The 20,211-nt window shown below is 40.2% G+C and overlaps 1 protein-coding gene across 3 annotated transcripts in view; it reads right to left on the reverse strand.

Moving 5' to 3' along the window:
• Positions 1 to 20,211, reverse strand: part of ssp3 (SCAPER domain-containing protein short spindle 3) — a 314,720-nt gene that overhangs the window by 220,537 nt on the left and 73,972 nt on the right. For all 3 annotated transcript variants that reach the window (XM_087343366.1, XM_087343365.1, XM_087343367.1), the window contains exons 22-23: positions 19,397 to 19,640; positions 11,378 to 11,527 (exon numbers count right to left, since the gene is read on the reverse strand). In XM_087343366.1, the coding sequence (XP_087199492.1) occupies positions 11,378 to 11,527; positions 19,397 to 19,640 (394 nt within the window). The remainder of the gene's footprint in view (positions 1 to 11,377; positions 11,528 to 19,396; positions 19,641 to 20,211) is intronic.

A 20,211-nucleotide genomic window follows, 5' to 3' on the forward strand; every position in this document is an offset into this window, starting at 1 on the left:
TAGCCTATCCCAACAATGTCGCACAAGTCGTTGATGGTACGACGTCGATCTTCGTGAATGGCCTGCCGAATCTTCGTAACATTTTCGGGCGTTGTGCTCGAAGATGGTCGTCCAGAACGCTCGTCATCATCGACAGAGGTTCGGCCATTTTTAAAACGTGAATGCCACACAAAAGTTTGTGCACGACCCATTGCGGACTCCCCAAATGCTTGCTTTAGCATTTCATAGGTTTCCGTAGCCGTTTTGGCGAGTCTTTGGCAAAATTTGATGCACACGCCATTCCGAAATCGCAGGAGGGTCGGTGTAATGCACTACCAAAACGCCCGTAACTAAGAAACAAATGCTAATTCGATGATGCCGGCTGGCACACTGATTCACTATGAATGTAGGCCGCACCCCCTAGCGGCAGAAGCTCGTACTACATCCGGTTCGCCCGCTATTGACACAGTCTTGAAACTTTCCGATCGCACCTCGTATGCACAACCTCCAAGAACTCAGTAATCCATACCGTAACACACCGTGGTCAGAACCCTTTACAATCGACCCTACAACGGGACCAATCCTTAGCCACTTTATTCCAGTCCACTCCTTCACATTCTATTTACGATCCATTTTAAGCTAATATCGTATTACCATTTGCGCCTAACTTCCCCATCGGCGAGAGCGCTACAAAGGATCATATTTGTTACGCAATTTCCCTGAAGATGAGAGCAGAGATTGTTCTCGAAACGTCAAAATAATTAGATTTCTCAGTATGGAACTTTCTCCATACTCCTATTACTTTAGGATTGCTAATCTCCCTGATGATGGAAGCAGTAATGACCTCTGAAACGTTGGTAAACGTCTAACTGACTACAAGGCCCTACAACCCAGAAGACATCCATCTTCACACTTGCTTCATGAGAACCTCAGATCCTTTAAACTCACCTACAGGTAGGAAACATTAACAGGAAGTATATTACGTCACTGATACAGCGGTTTTCAACATCTGAAGGCTATTTTAGTAAATATAATGAGGCGAACTGCATACACCTCATTTACTATAACTTACGTTTCCAGTATAGGCACCTTCCTTTGTTTCGGGAACACATGCTATTAACACAACCTCTTTTAAGACACCTGGACTGTCACGTGTTCAGCGCACAAAGGCCACTTTGTGATCGGAACACTCATTACCAGAATGCTGATGGAAAAGCCAACGTAATATAGACGTAATTTCATATTACGTTTACGTCACATAAAGCGGTTTTCTTTGCATCGAAATAACGAGATACGCCACTGAAATCGCCAGCCAAATAAAGAATAAAATCCAGTCGATTAGGATGTGGTTACTTTTAATTCGTCGTAACCAGATTACGACACACGATAATCGTATAAACGTAGTTAATACATCCATACAAGATTCGGCAAAGTGCCAATTATATAAAAACCAAGGCGAAAAGTCATCGGGAGGAATTAAGACGAGATTACATTCGAGGAATCTTTTCTACCACGCAGTTCAGAAAAACTTTGTCCTCCGTTAACTCCCATCATTTACAGCGCATAATTTAAAGTATATGACGCGATAGAAATATTTTGTTTTGTTTTTTTACGGGTGTGAAACTCGGTCTATCAAGGTAAAACGAGAAGACAGGTTCGTGGTATTTGCGAACAGGAAGATGATGATAACATCTGATTCGATGTAAGACGGATGCAGCGGTAGGATAATGGATAACATTTTATAATATTGAGTTTCGCTCTTGTACTCTTTCCAAAATATTATTAATATGATCAAACAGAGTAGAAAGAGATGGGATAGGTAAGTAGCATGCATACGTAGATGAAAAACGCGTGCATCAATTGGTCAGAAAACCCGAAGGGAAAGCTTGGAACACATAGGCAAAGATGAGAGGATAATATTAAAATGAATCTTAAGAAAAAAAGATGTGAATGTCGATTGGATTCATAAGGGGCCGGGTAAGGACAGGTGGAGAGCTCTTGTGAGCACTGTAATAAACATTTTAATTCCACAAAAGGATAAATTACGAGCGGGAACTGTAACTTCGTCAATCATACATGTTATTTGATAGCATTACGACAGTGTAAGCGATGAGACAAGATGGGCTAGCCATGTAGCTCGGAGGTAAATTATCTCGTTAAGACCCCTGAAATTAAATCGCTGGATGATTGAAAAGAAACTGAGACAAGATGAAATTTGGAAATTCGAAACTAAGGGGCTCAAATTAAATTTTAAGGCACAATTTCTTACGGTAGGGCCTAGAGCACGACTGGCGTGATTATTTTGGGTATAATAATTAGTATAAGTCGCACTGTAACATTCTAAATTAAAATTTATGCTAGAGGGGATATTAAATAATATGCCACACTGGGTTCTGTGTCAACAGTTTGTACTCCCACTTCTGAGGCGAATCACACGCAGTGGAAACCAGTTGAATAAAAATAGAAACTGTAGTTTCACCATTAATAAAAATGCTGTCTCGCACAGAGGGGCATGAAACGATATTTGTGAAGTTGTTAACACGAAACTGAGCCGAAAGATTTCGCACAAATTCCGTTTCGTTACGAACTCTGCCATGGGGGTACGTGCTGTTGAATGACATCCTGATTTTTATAAAAATAAAGGGCACAAAATCCGAAGCCTCGCTTGTCCTTTTTCGGAAACTTTAACTCACGAAATCCTAAAATACGATAGGCTCATCCTGTAGAGATATCTAATTTATCGTCACTTAATTCTGAAGCCTGCACTGAGCGTCGAGCTGATGTATCGAGTATCTTCATCTGCTTTTCCTACCGATGACACTCTCATCGGAAGAACAAAGCTTTCTTCTTGTCTGATGACCAAAAGGAAACTCTTTGCACGATACTTATTACACGTAACCTGTTTCAACCAGGTTTAACCTCCTTGTATGACCTATGACCCGGATTACGAGTACAAGTCTCGCATTCTTCACGGTGTCTGTGGCGCCGTGTTAAAGACGACCTAAATACATCCAGAGACTCAAACCCAGGTCGTCGAGACCTTCAGCACCCGGAGCTATCTCAGTTCAAGTAATATGCACCTGCTCATTATTTCAAAGCTTTGTGTCATTCTGACGATGATGAATCTCAACTACAGAGGTAACTTAATTATGAGTGAGAAAAAACGAAATGAGAAGAAACCAGTCTTAACTGGAAATAATTTTAATTACATAAAAGAGATACTTATCCAGCGTTTACCTCACAAAAAGACATCACTCCTGATTTCGCTCAAATGATTTAATCTAAACTATAAGGCTAGAAGGAACACACTGCCTCCATTTTCATGGTCGTATGTTCCCCCAGAAATGTTGGTTCACGAAGCGTTACAACAAACACCGACATCATTTCAGACACTAAACTCCAAAGGCTGTTTTATTTGTCAGCTTACAATGATGTCAGATTCTAAGATTATCTTCACCTATCTCAAATGAATCATTAGTTATCGTCATTAAATCGAAATGGCAGTCACTTCTTAAGGTGCTATTCGATATTAGTCTGGAGGGACTAAGGAAAACCACGAAAATCGTCAGTCAACATATCAGGTCTCCAGGCCCAGATCTGAAGCCGACACCTCCCGAATATGAAGCTGGAGTGCTAACCACTCGACCGTGACCGTCTAATACATACAAATAAGGCGTCACCTACAGACATACTCACTTCGACGCCATTAACCAATCTTTCCTTATCAATTAGAGTAGGTTAAAAATACGGATAATTACGTAATCATTACAGTGATTAATAATATATTTATGTTACATAACGAAACAGCAATACATATGTACTAGATTTTTCCGTTCGTGCGTACATACAAGATTACGTGTTTATTTAGCAACGGCTAATCAATCAGCCTACTCCACAAGCGAGTGGAACAAATTATCACCACCGATGCATATATGAAGCCACGATTCCTGCTGAGCTGAATACATTTTATATTCATTTGCTGCCTGCAGAGGCCACCAGAAGCACCTTTATATTAACAGGTGACCCCGCATTCATAATTTATAAGACGAACAAGTTCCACGAAGAAATTTAAATACTGTACGAACTCTGGGTCAGACCTTCACATTTTCATGACGGATTTTCTACACACGAAAGCTATAATTTTCATATCCAATATATTTATGCGTTCTCTGCAGAATGTGAAATTTCGTATTGGGGATCCATAATATGAACTTGCACGTGAATTTCGTTTTGGTCCATATCTGTCGATGACGGTCTTCTAAACCTTAACTTCAAATGGACTTGTGGGCATGTACGAACGTTTCGGACCAACATACTACCTCCATCTTCAGGGCCGAGGTTTCACGGTGTTACTAAACAGAACACCCAAATCTACATATCCACTGCCGCGAGAACCTCAGATCTTATATTGGTCCGCATATGCGTCATATATCGCGTACTTTGCATAAAATTAACTTTAAATAATCACTTTTCTCAAAACCAGCTCATCCTCTACGACACTAAATACAAATTTCGTTTATGTTTTCAATTTTTATTTAAACAAATCGATAATGGTTCATGACCTACGCCGTGTTACATGCACACTAGGTTTGCCCACTGTGATCGGCGATCAACATTGCATACGCATATTAAATGCTCCTAAATAAACATTCAGGCAAATGACAAATAAATGTAAAATAGCAAACAGAATCAAGAATATGCATGGTCTAGGTACTCCAGATACACATTTTACCACTATTAGTTTCAGTGACAACAACTGAACGCAAGAAATAATTTTAGGAACGTAGAAAAAATTCGAGGATAATATTAAAACTGATACCGAAGGAATATTTATAAAATAGGGGACGATATTAGGTTTAGGGCAATTTGCTGACTCCTGTTAACACGGTAATAAACAACGCAGTTCAACCAGAGACAGTAGATTTCTTCACTAGCCTATCAAGAATGACTCTACTCCACAGAATGAGTTATTATTATTATTTAGTGTTCTGTCTGACGACTGGGACCTGTTCATATACGTTCTTGGGAGATGATCCAGAAGTGGTTTGCCATTGCCTTCTTCTGTGTGTATGGAGTGCCACGGAGAAACCGGGGAAGCCAAAGAGGAAAACTCCGTGTTGCCTAGACCACGGCCTTGCCCAACACAAGTTATAAATTCGGGCACCGCCGGGAGTCGAACCCGAGGCCCCAGGATTACAAGGCCAGCGTTCTAACCGCTAGACCACCTCATCTTATTATTATTTAGTGTTCTGTCTGACGACAGGTCCATATGAACAGGATCCTTCCATCCTTTTCTCGGACTGGGACCTGTTCATATACGTTCTTGGCAGATGATCCAGAAGTGGTTTGCCATTGCCTTCTTCTGTGTGTGAATGGAGTAATTGTTGGGATGCCACGGAGGAAAACTCCGTGTTGCCTAGACCGCGGCCTTGCCCAACACAAGTTATAAATTCGGGCACCGCTGGGAATCGAACCCGAGACCCCCAGGATTAAAAGGCCAGCGTTCTAACCGCTAGACCACCTCATCTTATTATTATTTAGTGTTCTGTCTGACGACAGGTCCATATGAACAGGATCCTTCCATCCTTTTCTCGAACTGGGACCTGTTCATACACGTTCTTGGCAGATGATCCAGAAGTGGTTTGCCATTGCCTTCTTCTGTGTGTGAATGGAGTAATTGTTGGGATGCCACGGAGGAAAACTCCGTGTTGCCTAGACCACGGTCTTGCCCAACACAAGTTATAAATTCGGGCACCGCCGGGAATCGAACCCGAGACCCCCAGGATTACAAGGCCAGCGTTCTAACCGCTGCGTCTTGGAATGAGTTATTTCGATATAATAAGAATCACCTAAACAATTATTTCTTTATATTAATATAAAACAGTAGTCCATTTGTCTAATCTTGTTGGCTATAACAGAATAAATTTGGTTTCAACCCAGTAAGAACCTGTGATACCAAGATGGCTTGTCTTCTGATTTATAGTGACGTGTAGAACGTTACCAACGTTTCAGATGTGTTTGCTGCCTCCATCATCAGGTCGATAAACAAACGCGTCTGAAAAGTCGGTAAACCTCTACCAGACTACACGGATTAATAACCCAGAAAACAGCAATCTTCAGACTTGTCACCGTGAGAACTTCAAATCTCACGTTATACCACGCACACAATATTTAAAAACAAATGCGGGCACAATGAAATGTCAAAGGAAATATAAACTACGAACAGGAACATATATGTTTAGGAAATTCATTCTATCAACTGCGACACACTTGAGACTTTGTCTTCGTTGGTATGAAATTACACGTAAGGAACTTACACCTGTTAGAACCTGTCTCTACGCGCAGTGCACCTGCACGCTACACGCGGCAGGCAAACGAACCAAGACACTGACAACAAGATTAATTAAAGGTTGCCGGAAATGTTACCGGCTATTTGATGGCTACAGGACACAAACTACCACCAGTATACACAGTCGATTACATCCAGTCTCCCCGTACCCTACATCATCACAATCTGACCTGCATTCATTTACGTGGTGGTGCCCTCATAAGAAGAAATAAGTCTACGATCAATCAACTTGCCGGTAGACGTCATATCCATTATGACAAAGACGAAGGAGTCGTTAGCAAAACCTTCAGTTCTGCAGTTAATAACCTCAAAATAATTAAAAAACCAAAAAAAAAAAATTTGGTCTGACAATTGAAAAATGTTACAACGCGTGTTAAGACGTAATTAGACAAGCAAACGATACATGGTACAAAGTTATTAATTAGTTGGTATAACAAGAAATCTTATTAATATGAATGTAGAACCGAAAAAAAGAAATGTAACTACATTCGTTTCACAGGGTCGAATTATTGATCCATACGCTGAATACTGTGGCCAGAAATGGTCTGAATTATGTTTTTGAATAATTTCATTATCCCAAAACTCTGTACTTAGCAACACGAAATCTCAGATTAAAACTGAAAAGTCTGCAACAAACAGGTAATCACACTGTTCACAAAAGGTCGCCAATGTAAATAAATCCAGTTGAACCAAGTTCACAACCCATAATTCAGATCTCTACCATACATTTTAATAATATCGTCTACAATATTCGTTAAACTAGGTGCCTGAATTTATAACTTGTGTTGGGCAAGGCCGTGGTCTAGGCAACACGGAGTTTTCCTCCGTGGCATCCCAACAATTACTCCATTCACACACAGAAGAAGGCAATGGCAAACCACTTCTGGATCATCTGCCAAGAACGTATATGAACAGGTCCCAGTCCGAGAAAAGGATGGAAGGATCCTGTTCATCTGGACCTGTCCTCAGACAGAACACTAAAAACCCTGCAATGTCTGTACACTTCTACGTTTACATAGAAATCATATCGGCATAAACGCAATAATAATAAGACTGGAAATGTGTACTCTTTGGAGTACACAGCAATTCCAAAGGCGAACTTCAAGCCACACCAAGGCCATTGTTACACGAACAGGATCCAAAAGTAGTATATCGGCTTAGGCCATTCTCGCACCAATGCAATCCAAGGTCACTGTTTCTGTTCGAACAATTACCCCCGGTCATGGACACTGCCAACCTCCGTAGAAAAATGGCGACTGGCAGATATTAGTGGGCCCTCACTATAGTTCCCGTCAAAACTTCTCAAAAATCTTCCTCATAAAACAAAACCCAACCACGTCAATTCCCACAGATAATTGATCCAACTTCTCTAACCGCACGATTACGCGAATTTAATCTACTTTCGCTGAAACTGTCACTTGTATCTTAAAATGACGTTCTATTTCTCACGAGGAACAGAAATACCTGGAGAGTTTTGAAATGTGGTGTTGGAGAAGAATAGAGAAGATCAGGTGGACGGATCGAGTGACCAACGAAGAAGTATTGAGGAGAGTCAACGAGCAAAGAAACATTCTGCAGGCGATTACACGAAGGAAAGCTAACTGGCTGGGACATATTATGAGAAGGAATGGGTTACTGAGTGATATCATCGAAGGCCAGGTTGAAGGAAAGAGAGGACTAGGAAGAAGGTTGATACAGCTAACCGACGACCTTAAACAAGGAAAGAAGATGACGTTCCAGGAATTAAAGCGAGAAGCCGAGAATAGGGACAACTGGAGAGCTCTTTTTGGGCAGAGCAATGGACCTGTCGTAAGACAGAACACTTAATAATAATAATAATTTCTCACGACAGCCACAAATTCGTAAATGATGCGTAAAATAGTCCCTCCTGGGTGCCGCTTAAATCAAATATTTGGTTGACAGCTTTCATAAGCTGCATGCTCAAGTGTTTTCGCTGTTGTGGTCTCGACATTAATGACAATGAATCTCGAATACACAACAAATACACTATTATTATTCCATCTATCACCACTTTCGTACATTGTATTTACTTCTATGTACCCTGGACAAACCTTGCCCCTGAGATACATAGTGCAGCAGGTATTTCCGAAATACATTTTGTTCTTAATACGTGTTACATGTATTATATAATTCTATTGTTAGAGATGACTACATATTTTACGACATCGCCTTTCGAATTACGTATGAATATCCCAAAATGGCGGTCTTCTGAAGTTCCCTGACGTCGTGTTCGCCCGGAAAGTTGGCCCCAAATATTTTCTGAGTGACTTGGAGACATTTCCAATTGCTCCTATAATTATTGGGATTACTTTTATTATTATTATTATTATTATTATTATTATTCCATCTATTCACCATTTTACATTTTTCCATGTACCCGAGACAAACTTTGCCCCTGAGGTACATAGGGCAGCAGGTATTTCCGAAATACATTTTGTTTTTAATACGTGTTACATGTATTATATAGTTTTATTACCATGGCAACAATTTTAGTTCAATTCTACGACGTTAGGGTTCCTAATAAGAAAGGTTCCATACATTAGCTGATAACTAACAGAACGCTGGTGGGTACTGGACCAGATTTTAATCCACTGACATACTTCGACGGGCTACTAGACGTACTAATGGTAATAAATTTGTCAGTATTAATATCAGCAGTAGCAAAGTAAGAATTAGGACGAGTATCCTGCTGAATATTTTGATTCAAATTCTATCAGACACTGAAGATGGAGGTGGCAGGGTAGCAAAGCTTGTTCAGACGTGTATAAAAATATAAAAAAATCCCTTTTTAGGGGATCGTAACCTCGGCTACACAGCCTGGAGCCTTACAAACTAATATATCAATGAAGTAGGAGGACCCTCTGCTTCAGAAATTGATCCATTCTTCAATTACAGCAAAATGACGTAAGAGTATTAAACTTCCTACATTAAAAGACGAGAGCTAAATGTTATTTACTGCCAGCCTCCAATATAATTATTTAAGCACCTCGAATAACACATATTACTAAAAGAAGCCGACGTCATTTTTGTTGAAGTATGCGGAGTAATTTAAGCTTCCCTGCTGCTGTACCATTACTGACGAAGAAAGATATAAACGGGCTCATAAAAGAAAGCCATGTAACAAAGAGAGACATAAATAATATCAAACCGGGTCTCTGTGTCTCTAGGACCGGCGCCGTGAGTTATCTTAATGGCCAGACCAGAACGAGAAAGTCGTCCCGGTGACAAAATCCTTTCTTCTCTCGACAACCAGAAGGAATTTCCGGCGATATGCCGTCATTAAGATAGCACGGGTAGCCAATGAGACTCCAAGATGGCGCCACGGACACCTCGGGCTTCGAGAAACTCAATTTTATTCCGATAGCCGAACTACAACACTCCGCGGTGTTACAAAACGAAGGATCACGTCAAGCATCGCTGAGATGAGATAAATTCATCGAGAAATTCTTATTAAGATCTCAACAAAAAAATTCTGACTCAAAATCACAATACGTTCCATCTGTGACATAATATGACGTGTGTCCTTTGTCACCGTGGTAAGTCGCGTCCACAGAATTCGACTGTGATTAAAATAAACATTATCGGACAACCGACAAGAGATGGTCATCTGGCGTGAGGGTTTGACAAGCGACCAACAACTCCTTAAATGTCCAGGATGTTGCATTCTGTTACGAACATGGTAATGCACACCTTCGACTTCGGAAGAATTCTTGACTAAGGTACCAGATCGTACTATCAGTTCCTGAAGAAGGTTTCTGTTCCACGTGGGTCGTTAGTTACTTAGCGGCATAATGAAATACTAAGTACTAAGTTCTTTGCTGTCCTCTGGGTTGTAGTGAAGCAGTCTGTTAGAAGTATACCGACGTTTCAGAGACCCATACTGCCTCCATCATCAGAGAAGATGGATATTTGGATATTTCTATCATTATTTATGCCTGAGAGTGAGAAATTCAATCAGAAGGGACAGTTACAGAAAGAAAAATGTAAAATCCAGCTGTGAATTTACGTCAGCGATTATGATTAGTTCGTCTTCGTCACATTTCCCGGTCTCAAGGCAAACCTGATGGCGGAAACATCAAGTTCCCGAAACGTCGTGCTCTTATACATAACTTATAAAACCAAGAGGATATATAATGTTAGATTATTTAATATTACTGCAATGCATGGTGGTTGCGTAGATCAGTGATTCTGAAGGAAAGAAAATTATCGTGACTTCATTTTTGAACAAAAAGTTGTACGCGGAGACATTCAGATTTATACATCAAACCATGGATGAATTTATCGGAGTTACATACGGGACTTTTGTCATTGGACGAGTACAAAGGATAGAAAAAATCTTACGAAATTAATTAACACCTTACACCTGGTTACTTCTTTTAAAGTTGACGCAACTTTAAGTCTGGACAAATGTTAAGGGTGAGCACTACTCATAAAAGCAATGAAAATTTTTAAAATCAAACCAGAAAAAACATTCTTTTCGAGTTACAAACTGCTGAATGTCTACCCCGTATTAAAGTTTAATTTAAAGTCGGTGTCAAAACAATGAACCAGACGTCAAATCCCATAGTAATAATAAAATATGAAGAAATGTCTTTGAGAACTTCATTCCACCACAAGTAAGAATATTGGGCCCCATTACGAACAACTAATTCCAAGTAGCTGAGCCCTTCTTCAGAAGCTAATTTCTCTCGTTTACGGAACATGAAGGTTCATTATCGTGTTCATAACAGACGCACAATGGTTCCTACCCTGACTCACATAAATCCAATTCACACCCTAAATCCCAATTTACCTAAGATCCATTTTAATATTATTATCCTCTCATTTACGTGTACGTCTTCTGAGATGACTATTCCATTCAGGTTGCACAATAGAAATTCTGCATTTCTCTTCAATATCTTGATTTGGTAAAGAGTTCAAATTATGGAGATATTCATTATGGAATTTTCTCAAGCCTCCCGTCACGTCATCTCTCTGGCCAAATTAATTTCCATAAACACTCTGTAGCTAACAGGAGGAAGTGCCTACCTGATTTTCATAGTTGCGTACAGTGAAGAAGCCAACCACGCGTACAACTTCATGAAGCAATTCCTTCTCCTTGTCGTGGGAACAATACCACAACAAATAACTGGCGATATGACGGAACTGAAGTGAAATTCCCTCAGCTCCAAGCACACTCTGCAACGAAACACATCACCACAAAAGGTTATCAAAGGTCAATCCTACGTATTAATACGCTATTTTCATTTAAATATTCCAGTTACTCAAATTACTCCCAGTGAATGCTCAACGATGCCTTAAGAATTGTTGTCAAACACATCGGACAACTCCAGCAGCCATCTGCAGACAGATTTGTGGACTTCGACCAGGACAGAGCATTGCTCAGGGCATTTCCTAACGGCGTAAAACTTGTTACGAATACATTGAACTCACTTTATAGCACTAAATAATCGACCTACAGCGATAAACTTAGGTCTAAATTCAAATAAATATATTTCCTTGACTTTTAAAGGCGTCTGTCTGTCTTTCTAAAGACAAATATCCTAATGCTCCCACGTCCACACCGCGTAGTCCGTACACAAAGCGAGGTTTAGAAATTTAATTCTTTGAAAGAAGGTTGTGCATCACAGAATGATACGACTTCTACTGTAATTAATGGTAATGAGGTTGCCATAAATGCAAGGAAATATTAGAAAAATCTGAAGAGAAGTAACCAATAGGAAGACTTGGACGTGTAAACAGAGTTAAGAGTTGTGAAGTTTCGAAAGGACTTCACTAAGCCATGGTACAGGCCCGATGTGGCCACAGAAATGACGGCCAGGAATTTTTTTAACAATCTTAATAAGTCTAGAAACATTTTTTTTTAAGTTTACGAGTATGTAACGTAGTATCTGAACTGATCAACTAAGCAACAAACCTCATTACAGTCTACAATGCGTAGTCTCTAATGTTCAGTAACTATGACGACTGAGAGATCACAAACGCGCAGTCGCAAAGTTCTTTGGTACTCTGTGAGGTCACGTAAATCTGCGACAATTTCGAGCACCAAATTTAGTCGATATACGTTTTGAAAAGTAACTAACTAGAAACCACGTGGAACAGCGTCGTTATTGAGAAACTGATGGTCACTTAGCTGGTCATGAAATTCTTTGTATTATACGAAAACCAAGGCTTGTGAACGTGTTCACAAAAGCCAATCTCTGACCTTATACGGAGACAAATGAAGCCTCGTTTTAAATCTCGTCTCTTTATTAAGCGAATAAATAAATTTTTAATAAAATCATAATATGAAAGTTCAAAAACTGCTTTTTTTCTTGGTATAGTCTGCACTCGACGTACTGATTTAACCGAGTTGGCTATGTCGTGTAGCTAAAAGCTGTAAACAGGACCCCGTTCAATATGAACGAAAATTTATAAATCATGTAACATGTAAACAAGGGGGAAGGGATTCCAATCCAACTTTTTCCGTTAAAATACGAAAATATTAATGTCCAATGTTTTTAAAAATGGATTACACCCCATCGCATCAAGCTCTCGGTGCCTCGTTTGTGCGGGGTTACACACGCATGTTAAATGGAATCAACGAATCTTCTGAACAAACACATCGATGTTTGCCGGCGCACCACCGAAGTGGATAGATTCATTACCAGTTCCACTCTCGCGGGAGTGCTACAGAGCCCGAGGAGGGTTTGTTCATGGATGTGTTATGATCAAACTCGTTGGCTCATGTACATATGAGAGAATCGTGTGATTAACTACTCATAGTGGTTTCATAATGTTAGCTCATCTCTGGATGTGGCCAGAGTCAATCAATCACCCTCGTCCCGACTTTGTAACAACTCCAATACTTCAAGCCAAAATCATACAAACGAGGCTTCATTACCACTGCAAACTTTTTGTCATGATGTTTCGTAACAACCTGTGTTATCTGACGAGCTCCAAACTACCGGATTTTGGTTTTACTAATACGTGCAACAGAGTTATTTTACATTCAGTGAGATTAATTGAAAAGATTAGGTAGAAGTAATAATTGTCTATTTTAAGTTACTGTCCAGTAGTTTGTCTAGATGAATTGACGAAAATCTAAAAAAAAAAAAAAAAAAAAAAAAAATCTGGTAAAAACTTGAACCGAACCGGCCTACATTCGAACCGAGAATCTCCCGAATACAAATCTGTCACCTTACACACTGGGTTATTTGGCTGATATGTTAAACCTTGTAAGAAAGGGTAACTTGGTCCTTAGTTTTCGAAAATGTGTGCTTTGCCTAGAGACATTTATAAGTCTTTCTTAAATATAATTACAGCGAGTCTTAATATGCAAAACAATTAGTCAATTCAGCTTTTAGTGGTCGCGTAGCGCAAATATTTCGGGCACTGTTCGTAACATAAACGCAGAACTGCAGTTCGCAAATAAAATGTGGATGCAGGATAGAGGGATTTTTACATCGCCACTGAAATTTCTAGGCTTACCTCTCGAACACAGTCCGTAAACAACAAAAACCAAAAATCAGGTATTTTTAGGGTTCCGACGGAACACCAATATGATCTTTGTAACATGCGATAACAGTAATGCCATTGAACAAAGGATCTTGAAAATGTATACGCTGATAAAATTCCGAAAAAAAAAAATTGTATACAAATTTTCACATTCAAATTGTTTAGGAAAAATGTTGTAAAATGGTATGTTACAACATTTCAAAGTAAATTATTAAGTAAAGTAGGCCTACAAGTTGACCAGATAAATTCAATCCACACAATTGGACTCTATTTCCCAAGACCAATTTTATATTTTACTGTTTTCCGAGTGGTACCTTCGATGGATTTCCTAATTAAAATTTTGTACGTAATCCTTATCTCCCCCGTGCGCTCTACATGCTCTGCCCTTCTCATCCCCAATGACCAGAGCCTAATAATATCTAGAGAAGAATAAAAATTATGGATGTCCTCATTATGCAATTTATCCACCATCTTCTCACACTGAAACGACCAGGTTCCACACCCAAACAAAGCAACACGTCGTATACTGCAAAAGCAAATATTAAGTAATTCTGATTTCCTTTGAAACTCGTTTGGCTGAATGACTGGTGGATCGGATTTACAACGCATTTCATAACAGCATCGACGTAAGGTAGTATATTTGCGTCATATTGTGAATTAGGTTAATATTTTAATATTTTCCGTCAAATCACAATTTTAATAAGATAATAAAATATAAAATATTTAAAATATCAATTCCAATTTGTAAATCGATCATTCGATGCGGAACGTAAAATATTTTAAATATTTTATATTTTATTATCTTATTAAAATTGTGATTTGACGGAAAATATTAAAATATTAACAGCATCGACGTAAATCTAAGACTGTGGCACCTAAAAGTAGACGTCGACTCTAAGTAAGAAAAAAAGTTAAATTAGGTACGCGAACACAATCTGATAATACACGCTTAGCCCTGTAAGTCAGCGTGAAATCTATTCATTCCATCGGTCTGCGATTAATGAATGACGATAGTACAGCCACGCAACGGTCATAAGGCTAACTCAGCCCAGAAGACTTCTAAACCCACGCGTAAAAGACGTAGAGTTTCTGAGCCCGGAAATACAATCCGTCATACTGGATGCAGGTGAACGCGGATAACGCAAAGTCAAATTAATGTACGTAAAAAATATCCCTGACCACGTAATTACAAAACAGAAACAGCCCGCCACCTGTCCAAGCAACAAATGTTGTTCTTAAGCGGGTACTTGAAAGTAAATACTAACATTTCGGAAGGAGGAGGCAGCAGGTTCCTCCGAAACGTCTATGTCTTATTACAAGATCGCGTTACTAACCAGATCAATTCCTTCAGAACCTCAAATCACATATTTGAATTTCAAAGTTCAATTTTAATGCTAAATAAGTAATTTATTAACAGAAATGTGAAGCTGATAACGGTAGCTGTCCGGTCTAAGATTGCACTGCACTACACCTTTCAAACACCACAAACGCGGCTTCTAATCGCGTTAGTATACAGGCATACCTCGTTACATTGCGTTTTATTTTACAAATCGAAGGTTTGTGGCAACCCTGCGTCGAGCAAGTCTATCGGCGTCATTTTTCCAACAGCACGTGCTCGCTTCGTGTCTCTGCGTCACATTTTGGTAATTCTCGCGATGTTTTCTTTAGACATAATGCTATTGCACACTTAATAGACTACAGTTTAGCGTAAACATAACTTTTATATGCACTGGGAAACCAAAAAAATTCGTGTGACTCGCTTTATTGCGGTGGTCTGGAACACAATCTGCAATTAAAATATATAATATAATTCAGGTCTATACACAAACTTTATTTACAGATGTTAAAATTTAAAATTTGCGCTATTCATCGTTACTACGATGTTACAATACTGCGTAACGATGAATAGCACAAATTTTAAATTTTAACATCTGTAAATAAAGTTTGTGTATAGACCTGAATTATATTATATATTTTAATTATAAAACACAAACATGACGCATTTAAACTTTATACAACCTGCAATATCTCCGAGGTATGTGGTATTTATTTATGGTTTATTTAATGACAATGTCAGTAGCTCAGATCACACAGCATTGAATAACACGAAGATCTGAAAATACTAGATGAAGTGATCGTGGCTAAGAAGGGTACTAGGCAGAAACTGAGGAAAACCACTAAAACTTAGTTACGATAGTCGTGAGCTGAGTATTCGGTCGCAAAATTCAGTGAATCCCACACATGACACTCACGTGACTTTGTGGTAATGCGTCTTAATAAAGACTTAAGACAACCAAAGAATGAGAGGCAATGCCTCAGATCAAGGAAAGAGATTTCAAGGTCACCCCACTAGACACTTACAAACTGCTTCCTGAGAATAAGATGGCATTAGAACTGAGGTTGGAGTGAAGGGTTATTTTTAATCGCTGGTCGAGAAAATCTGTGACTAAAAACCTTTTTATGCAACGACTAAAAATGGTTTAAGAGGCAGCCTACACGAAATTATATAAAATAAAAGCATCGAAAATTAATTTTGACATCGTATACTCTGGCAAATATTCTCAAAGCGTCGAGAAGTCAACTCTTGAGCCCACTCAACTTCGTCAAAACCAGGTGATATCTGAGGTTCTCACGAAGGTGAGTACGAAGACGTTTGTCTTCTGGGATGTTGGTAGAAGTTTACCAACGTTTCAGAGGACCTCGTTGCCTCTATCAACAGGGCAATGGCGGAGACAGCAAGCATCTCTGAAACGTCGGCAAACTTCTACCAACATCCCAGAAGACAGCCACTGTCACCTTCAAACTATTTTCTGTCCTCAGAAGGAGAAGTCAAATTTCACATCCACAGAAAACTACTTCGTCTTTTGAGCAATACGGGTTTTAACAAACATTAAACTAACCCAGGATAGCGGATCAGAAGGAGACGAGGTACCTCAGTCAGTTTTGTGCCGGAGTATGAACTATAACCGGGTTCGATTCCCAGCAGTGACAAAAAGTTGTCAGTGGAACCACGGTTCCGGAGAATTTGACGTAAATACGTCTATACGGAAAGGAAGTTTATATATTGGCTTTATTCTAAATATTTCCTTCATACATGCTTTACAATTGAGATAAGTTTGATTAAGACATTGCTTATTTAACTTGAATTAGTTACGCTTAAGATGGGTCTGTGGTAGATGAATGTAATGTAATGTAATGTTTTATAGGTAACAACAATGCCGAGTAAACAGACGACGTTTCCTAGGTAACGTAACAATGAAGTTACACTTTTTCGTTTCCCTTTTTCGTAACACATTTTTGCCGAATGACACTGACCCTAAAATATAGACGTATTTACGTCAAAAAATTTCTCATGCCACCGCGTCCTAACCTACTCTACAGACCAAGAACTTCCCATCCAATGGGCATCAGATACTACATAAATACATTGGTTTCAAGCGATATATCTCGTACATAGGACGAAACAGACCTGTCCCACACAACCCTCGTATATCAGAGAAACAAAATCACATTGCAATAGATTTACCAAAAGCTTCAGTGACCATTATTTTGAGCAAAAAACCCCGATTTGTAATCAATGCTGTGAATGCACGGAGGCAGCTGTGGAATGGGACAGGACTTATTTACACAGATGAACCCTGATGTGGGGTGGCCATACAAATTGAAACGTCCTACAGGGCCAACAAGTACAAAGGCTAATTTAGATGGTGAAATCATTCAATTAAATCCGTCCAAACACTGCTGGAGACCGAGACAAACATTGGCGTGGCTTACGCGGTCCACCAGGGCCCCATTCCACTCCCCCCCCCTCCCCACCTCGCAAATGTTTAGACAAGATCCACTCAAATATCTATCACTGGTATATCCCAACATTTCCCTTTAGGTCAATTTTGCATTAAATCAACCACATCACAAATCAATAACGCGGTTACTCAAAACCTTTATAATTACACGAAGTTGTACTGAAAAAACGAGCTACGTGAATCCACGACTGCCTGCGTATGTTTGTTTGTTTGTTTGTATGCTTGCACATACTATATGTAAGCACTTGTACGTATGTGTGTAAGCATACGCGAATATTGTATTATGTTCTCATGTACAGGAACATACGAGGTGCGATCGGAAAGTTTCTAGACTGCGCGTATAAAAACCCGTACACTTATCTCAGGTATTAAATTCATCCATCACCCTCGAAGTAGTTCCCTTGGGAGTGAACACAACGATCCCAGCGCCGCTGCCAAGCCTGGAAGCATCCCTGGAAATCTTTCTTTGTCAGCCTGTCAAGCACCATCTGCGATTCTGCCTGAATCTCTTCTATCGTCTCAAATCTCCTTCCCTTTAGCTGAATTTTCATCTTTGGGAAGAGGAAGAAGTCACACGGGGCTTAGAAAGGAAGTTGGGGTCGGTTCTTGCAAGATCTTTGAGCTCCTGACAAACGAGAAGTCGATTCTGCTTCTGGTCCTCAGACAGGATGCGTCGCATGTGGAGTTCTTCCTTTAGAATCAGCTGACAGGTCCCATAGCCTATCCCAACAATGTCGCACAAGTCGTTGATGGTACGACGTCGATCTTCGTAACATTTTCGGGCGTTGTGCTCGAAGATGGTCGTCCAGAACGCTCGTCATCATCGACAGAGGTTCAGCCATTTTTAAAACGTGAATGCCACACAAAAGTTTGCGGACTCCCCAAATGCTTGCTTTAGCATTTCATAGGTTTCCGTAGCCGTTTTGGCGAGTCTTTGGCAAAATTTGATGCACACGCCATTCCGAAATCGCAGGAGGGTCGGTGTAATGCACTACCAAAACGCCCGTAACTAAGAAACCAATGCTAATTCGATGATGCCGGCTGGCACACTGATTCACTATGAATGTAGGCCGCACCCCCTAGCGGCAGAAGCTCGTACTACATCCGGTTCGCCCTCTATTGACACAGTCTTGAAACTTTCCGATCGCACCTCGTATTTAGTGTTCTGTCTGACGACAGGTCCATATGAACAGGATCCTTCCATCCTTTTCTCGGACTGGGACCTGTTCATATACGTTCTTGGCAGACGATCCAGAAATGGTTTGCCATTGCCTTCTTCTGTGTGTGAATGGAGTAATTGTTGGGATGCCACGGAGGAAAACTCCGTGTTGCCTAGACCACGGTCTTGCCCAACACAAGTTATAAATTCGGGCACCGCCGGGAATCGAACCCGAGACCCCCAGGATTACAAGGCCAGCGTTCTAACCGCTAGAACCACCGTGGCGGTGCTAGTTACTTATTCCTAAAAAATTAATCAGCGCGTTATTTAAAATATAACAAAGAACATCTGCATAGACAAGCAACAGCTTCACACCTGTACACAAAGGCTTTTGAATTTAAAAGACAGATTTCGTTTTTCGGAATCCTATTAATGAGCTCCGATAAAAGTCCCTGTCTGTATCATCGATACTTCGTTCTGAGGTCGAAACAATATCGAATATATAAAGTATATAGTGTCCAAGTTCAGTTTCTTCCGCAAACACACGAAATTTAAGCCCATAAGAGGAATACTAGGGGTTAAACGTACTTGAAACATCTGCAGGTCGAGTTCCGCCACTCGGCTAAGAAGGCGTATTGTTGCTATGGTGACGGCGATGGTATGTGGTGGGAGATCAGGGGGCGGAGAGGCAGAGCCCCTGGGAGGTGCGCCCTGGTGTAACAGCATACCGTATAGCATGGACACGGCGCCTACCAGCTCCGTCACTTGCAGCGTCCCCACCAGCTGAGTGGGGTCGTCACTGTTCACTCGGCGTCGCACGCGGCCAATGCACCTGCAAGGGAAAAGTGACCACTGAACAGGAGACTGGCCTTGCTGGGAAGCGAACCCAGTTCATTCAGCGAGGAGCCTAGTCGCGCTGAACTGACCCACCGAGTTACATTTGGGGTCTGAAGGTCTGGACAGGGCTCGTCAGTCTGGGTGGTGGGTTCTAACGGTAATAAACTTTCGTATTCCATAAAAAAACAGCGGGAAATATTGGCTAACTAACGGTAGTATTTATCAGCTTCTCAAGATGGACTGACTCTACGTCATTCAACTACAAACAATCCAGATATACGAGTAAAGCACGGGTCCTTACGAGCTTTTACTTCCATTCATCTCACCCCCCTAAAGATATATTTTAATTTATAAAACCGAGTGTTGCAGTACGACTGTGTTTCGTAAGAATGTATTTTAAACAATTTGTAGTAAATTACTAGTGTAAAGAGCTTATTTAAATGTTTAAATTCCATCCAATATAAAGTAATTTTATTTTATAATTAGCGGGGTGGTGCACGGTGGAAGGAACAGCCACTACAGCAGTTCCATGGCTTGTGATTACGAGTGCAGTACTGCGCTGTCCA

The sequence above is a fragment of the Zootermopsis nevadensis genome, unplaced genomic scaffold (genome assembly GCF_977971745.1).
Source record: "Zootermopsis nevadensis isolate Lab colony 2312 unplaced genomic scaffold, Znev_1.0 Znev_ptg000005l, whole genome shotgun sequence".
NCBI lineage: Eukaryota > Metazoa > Arthropoda > Insecta > Blattodea > Termopsidae > Zootermopsis > Zootermopsis nevadensis.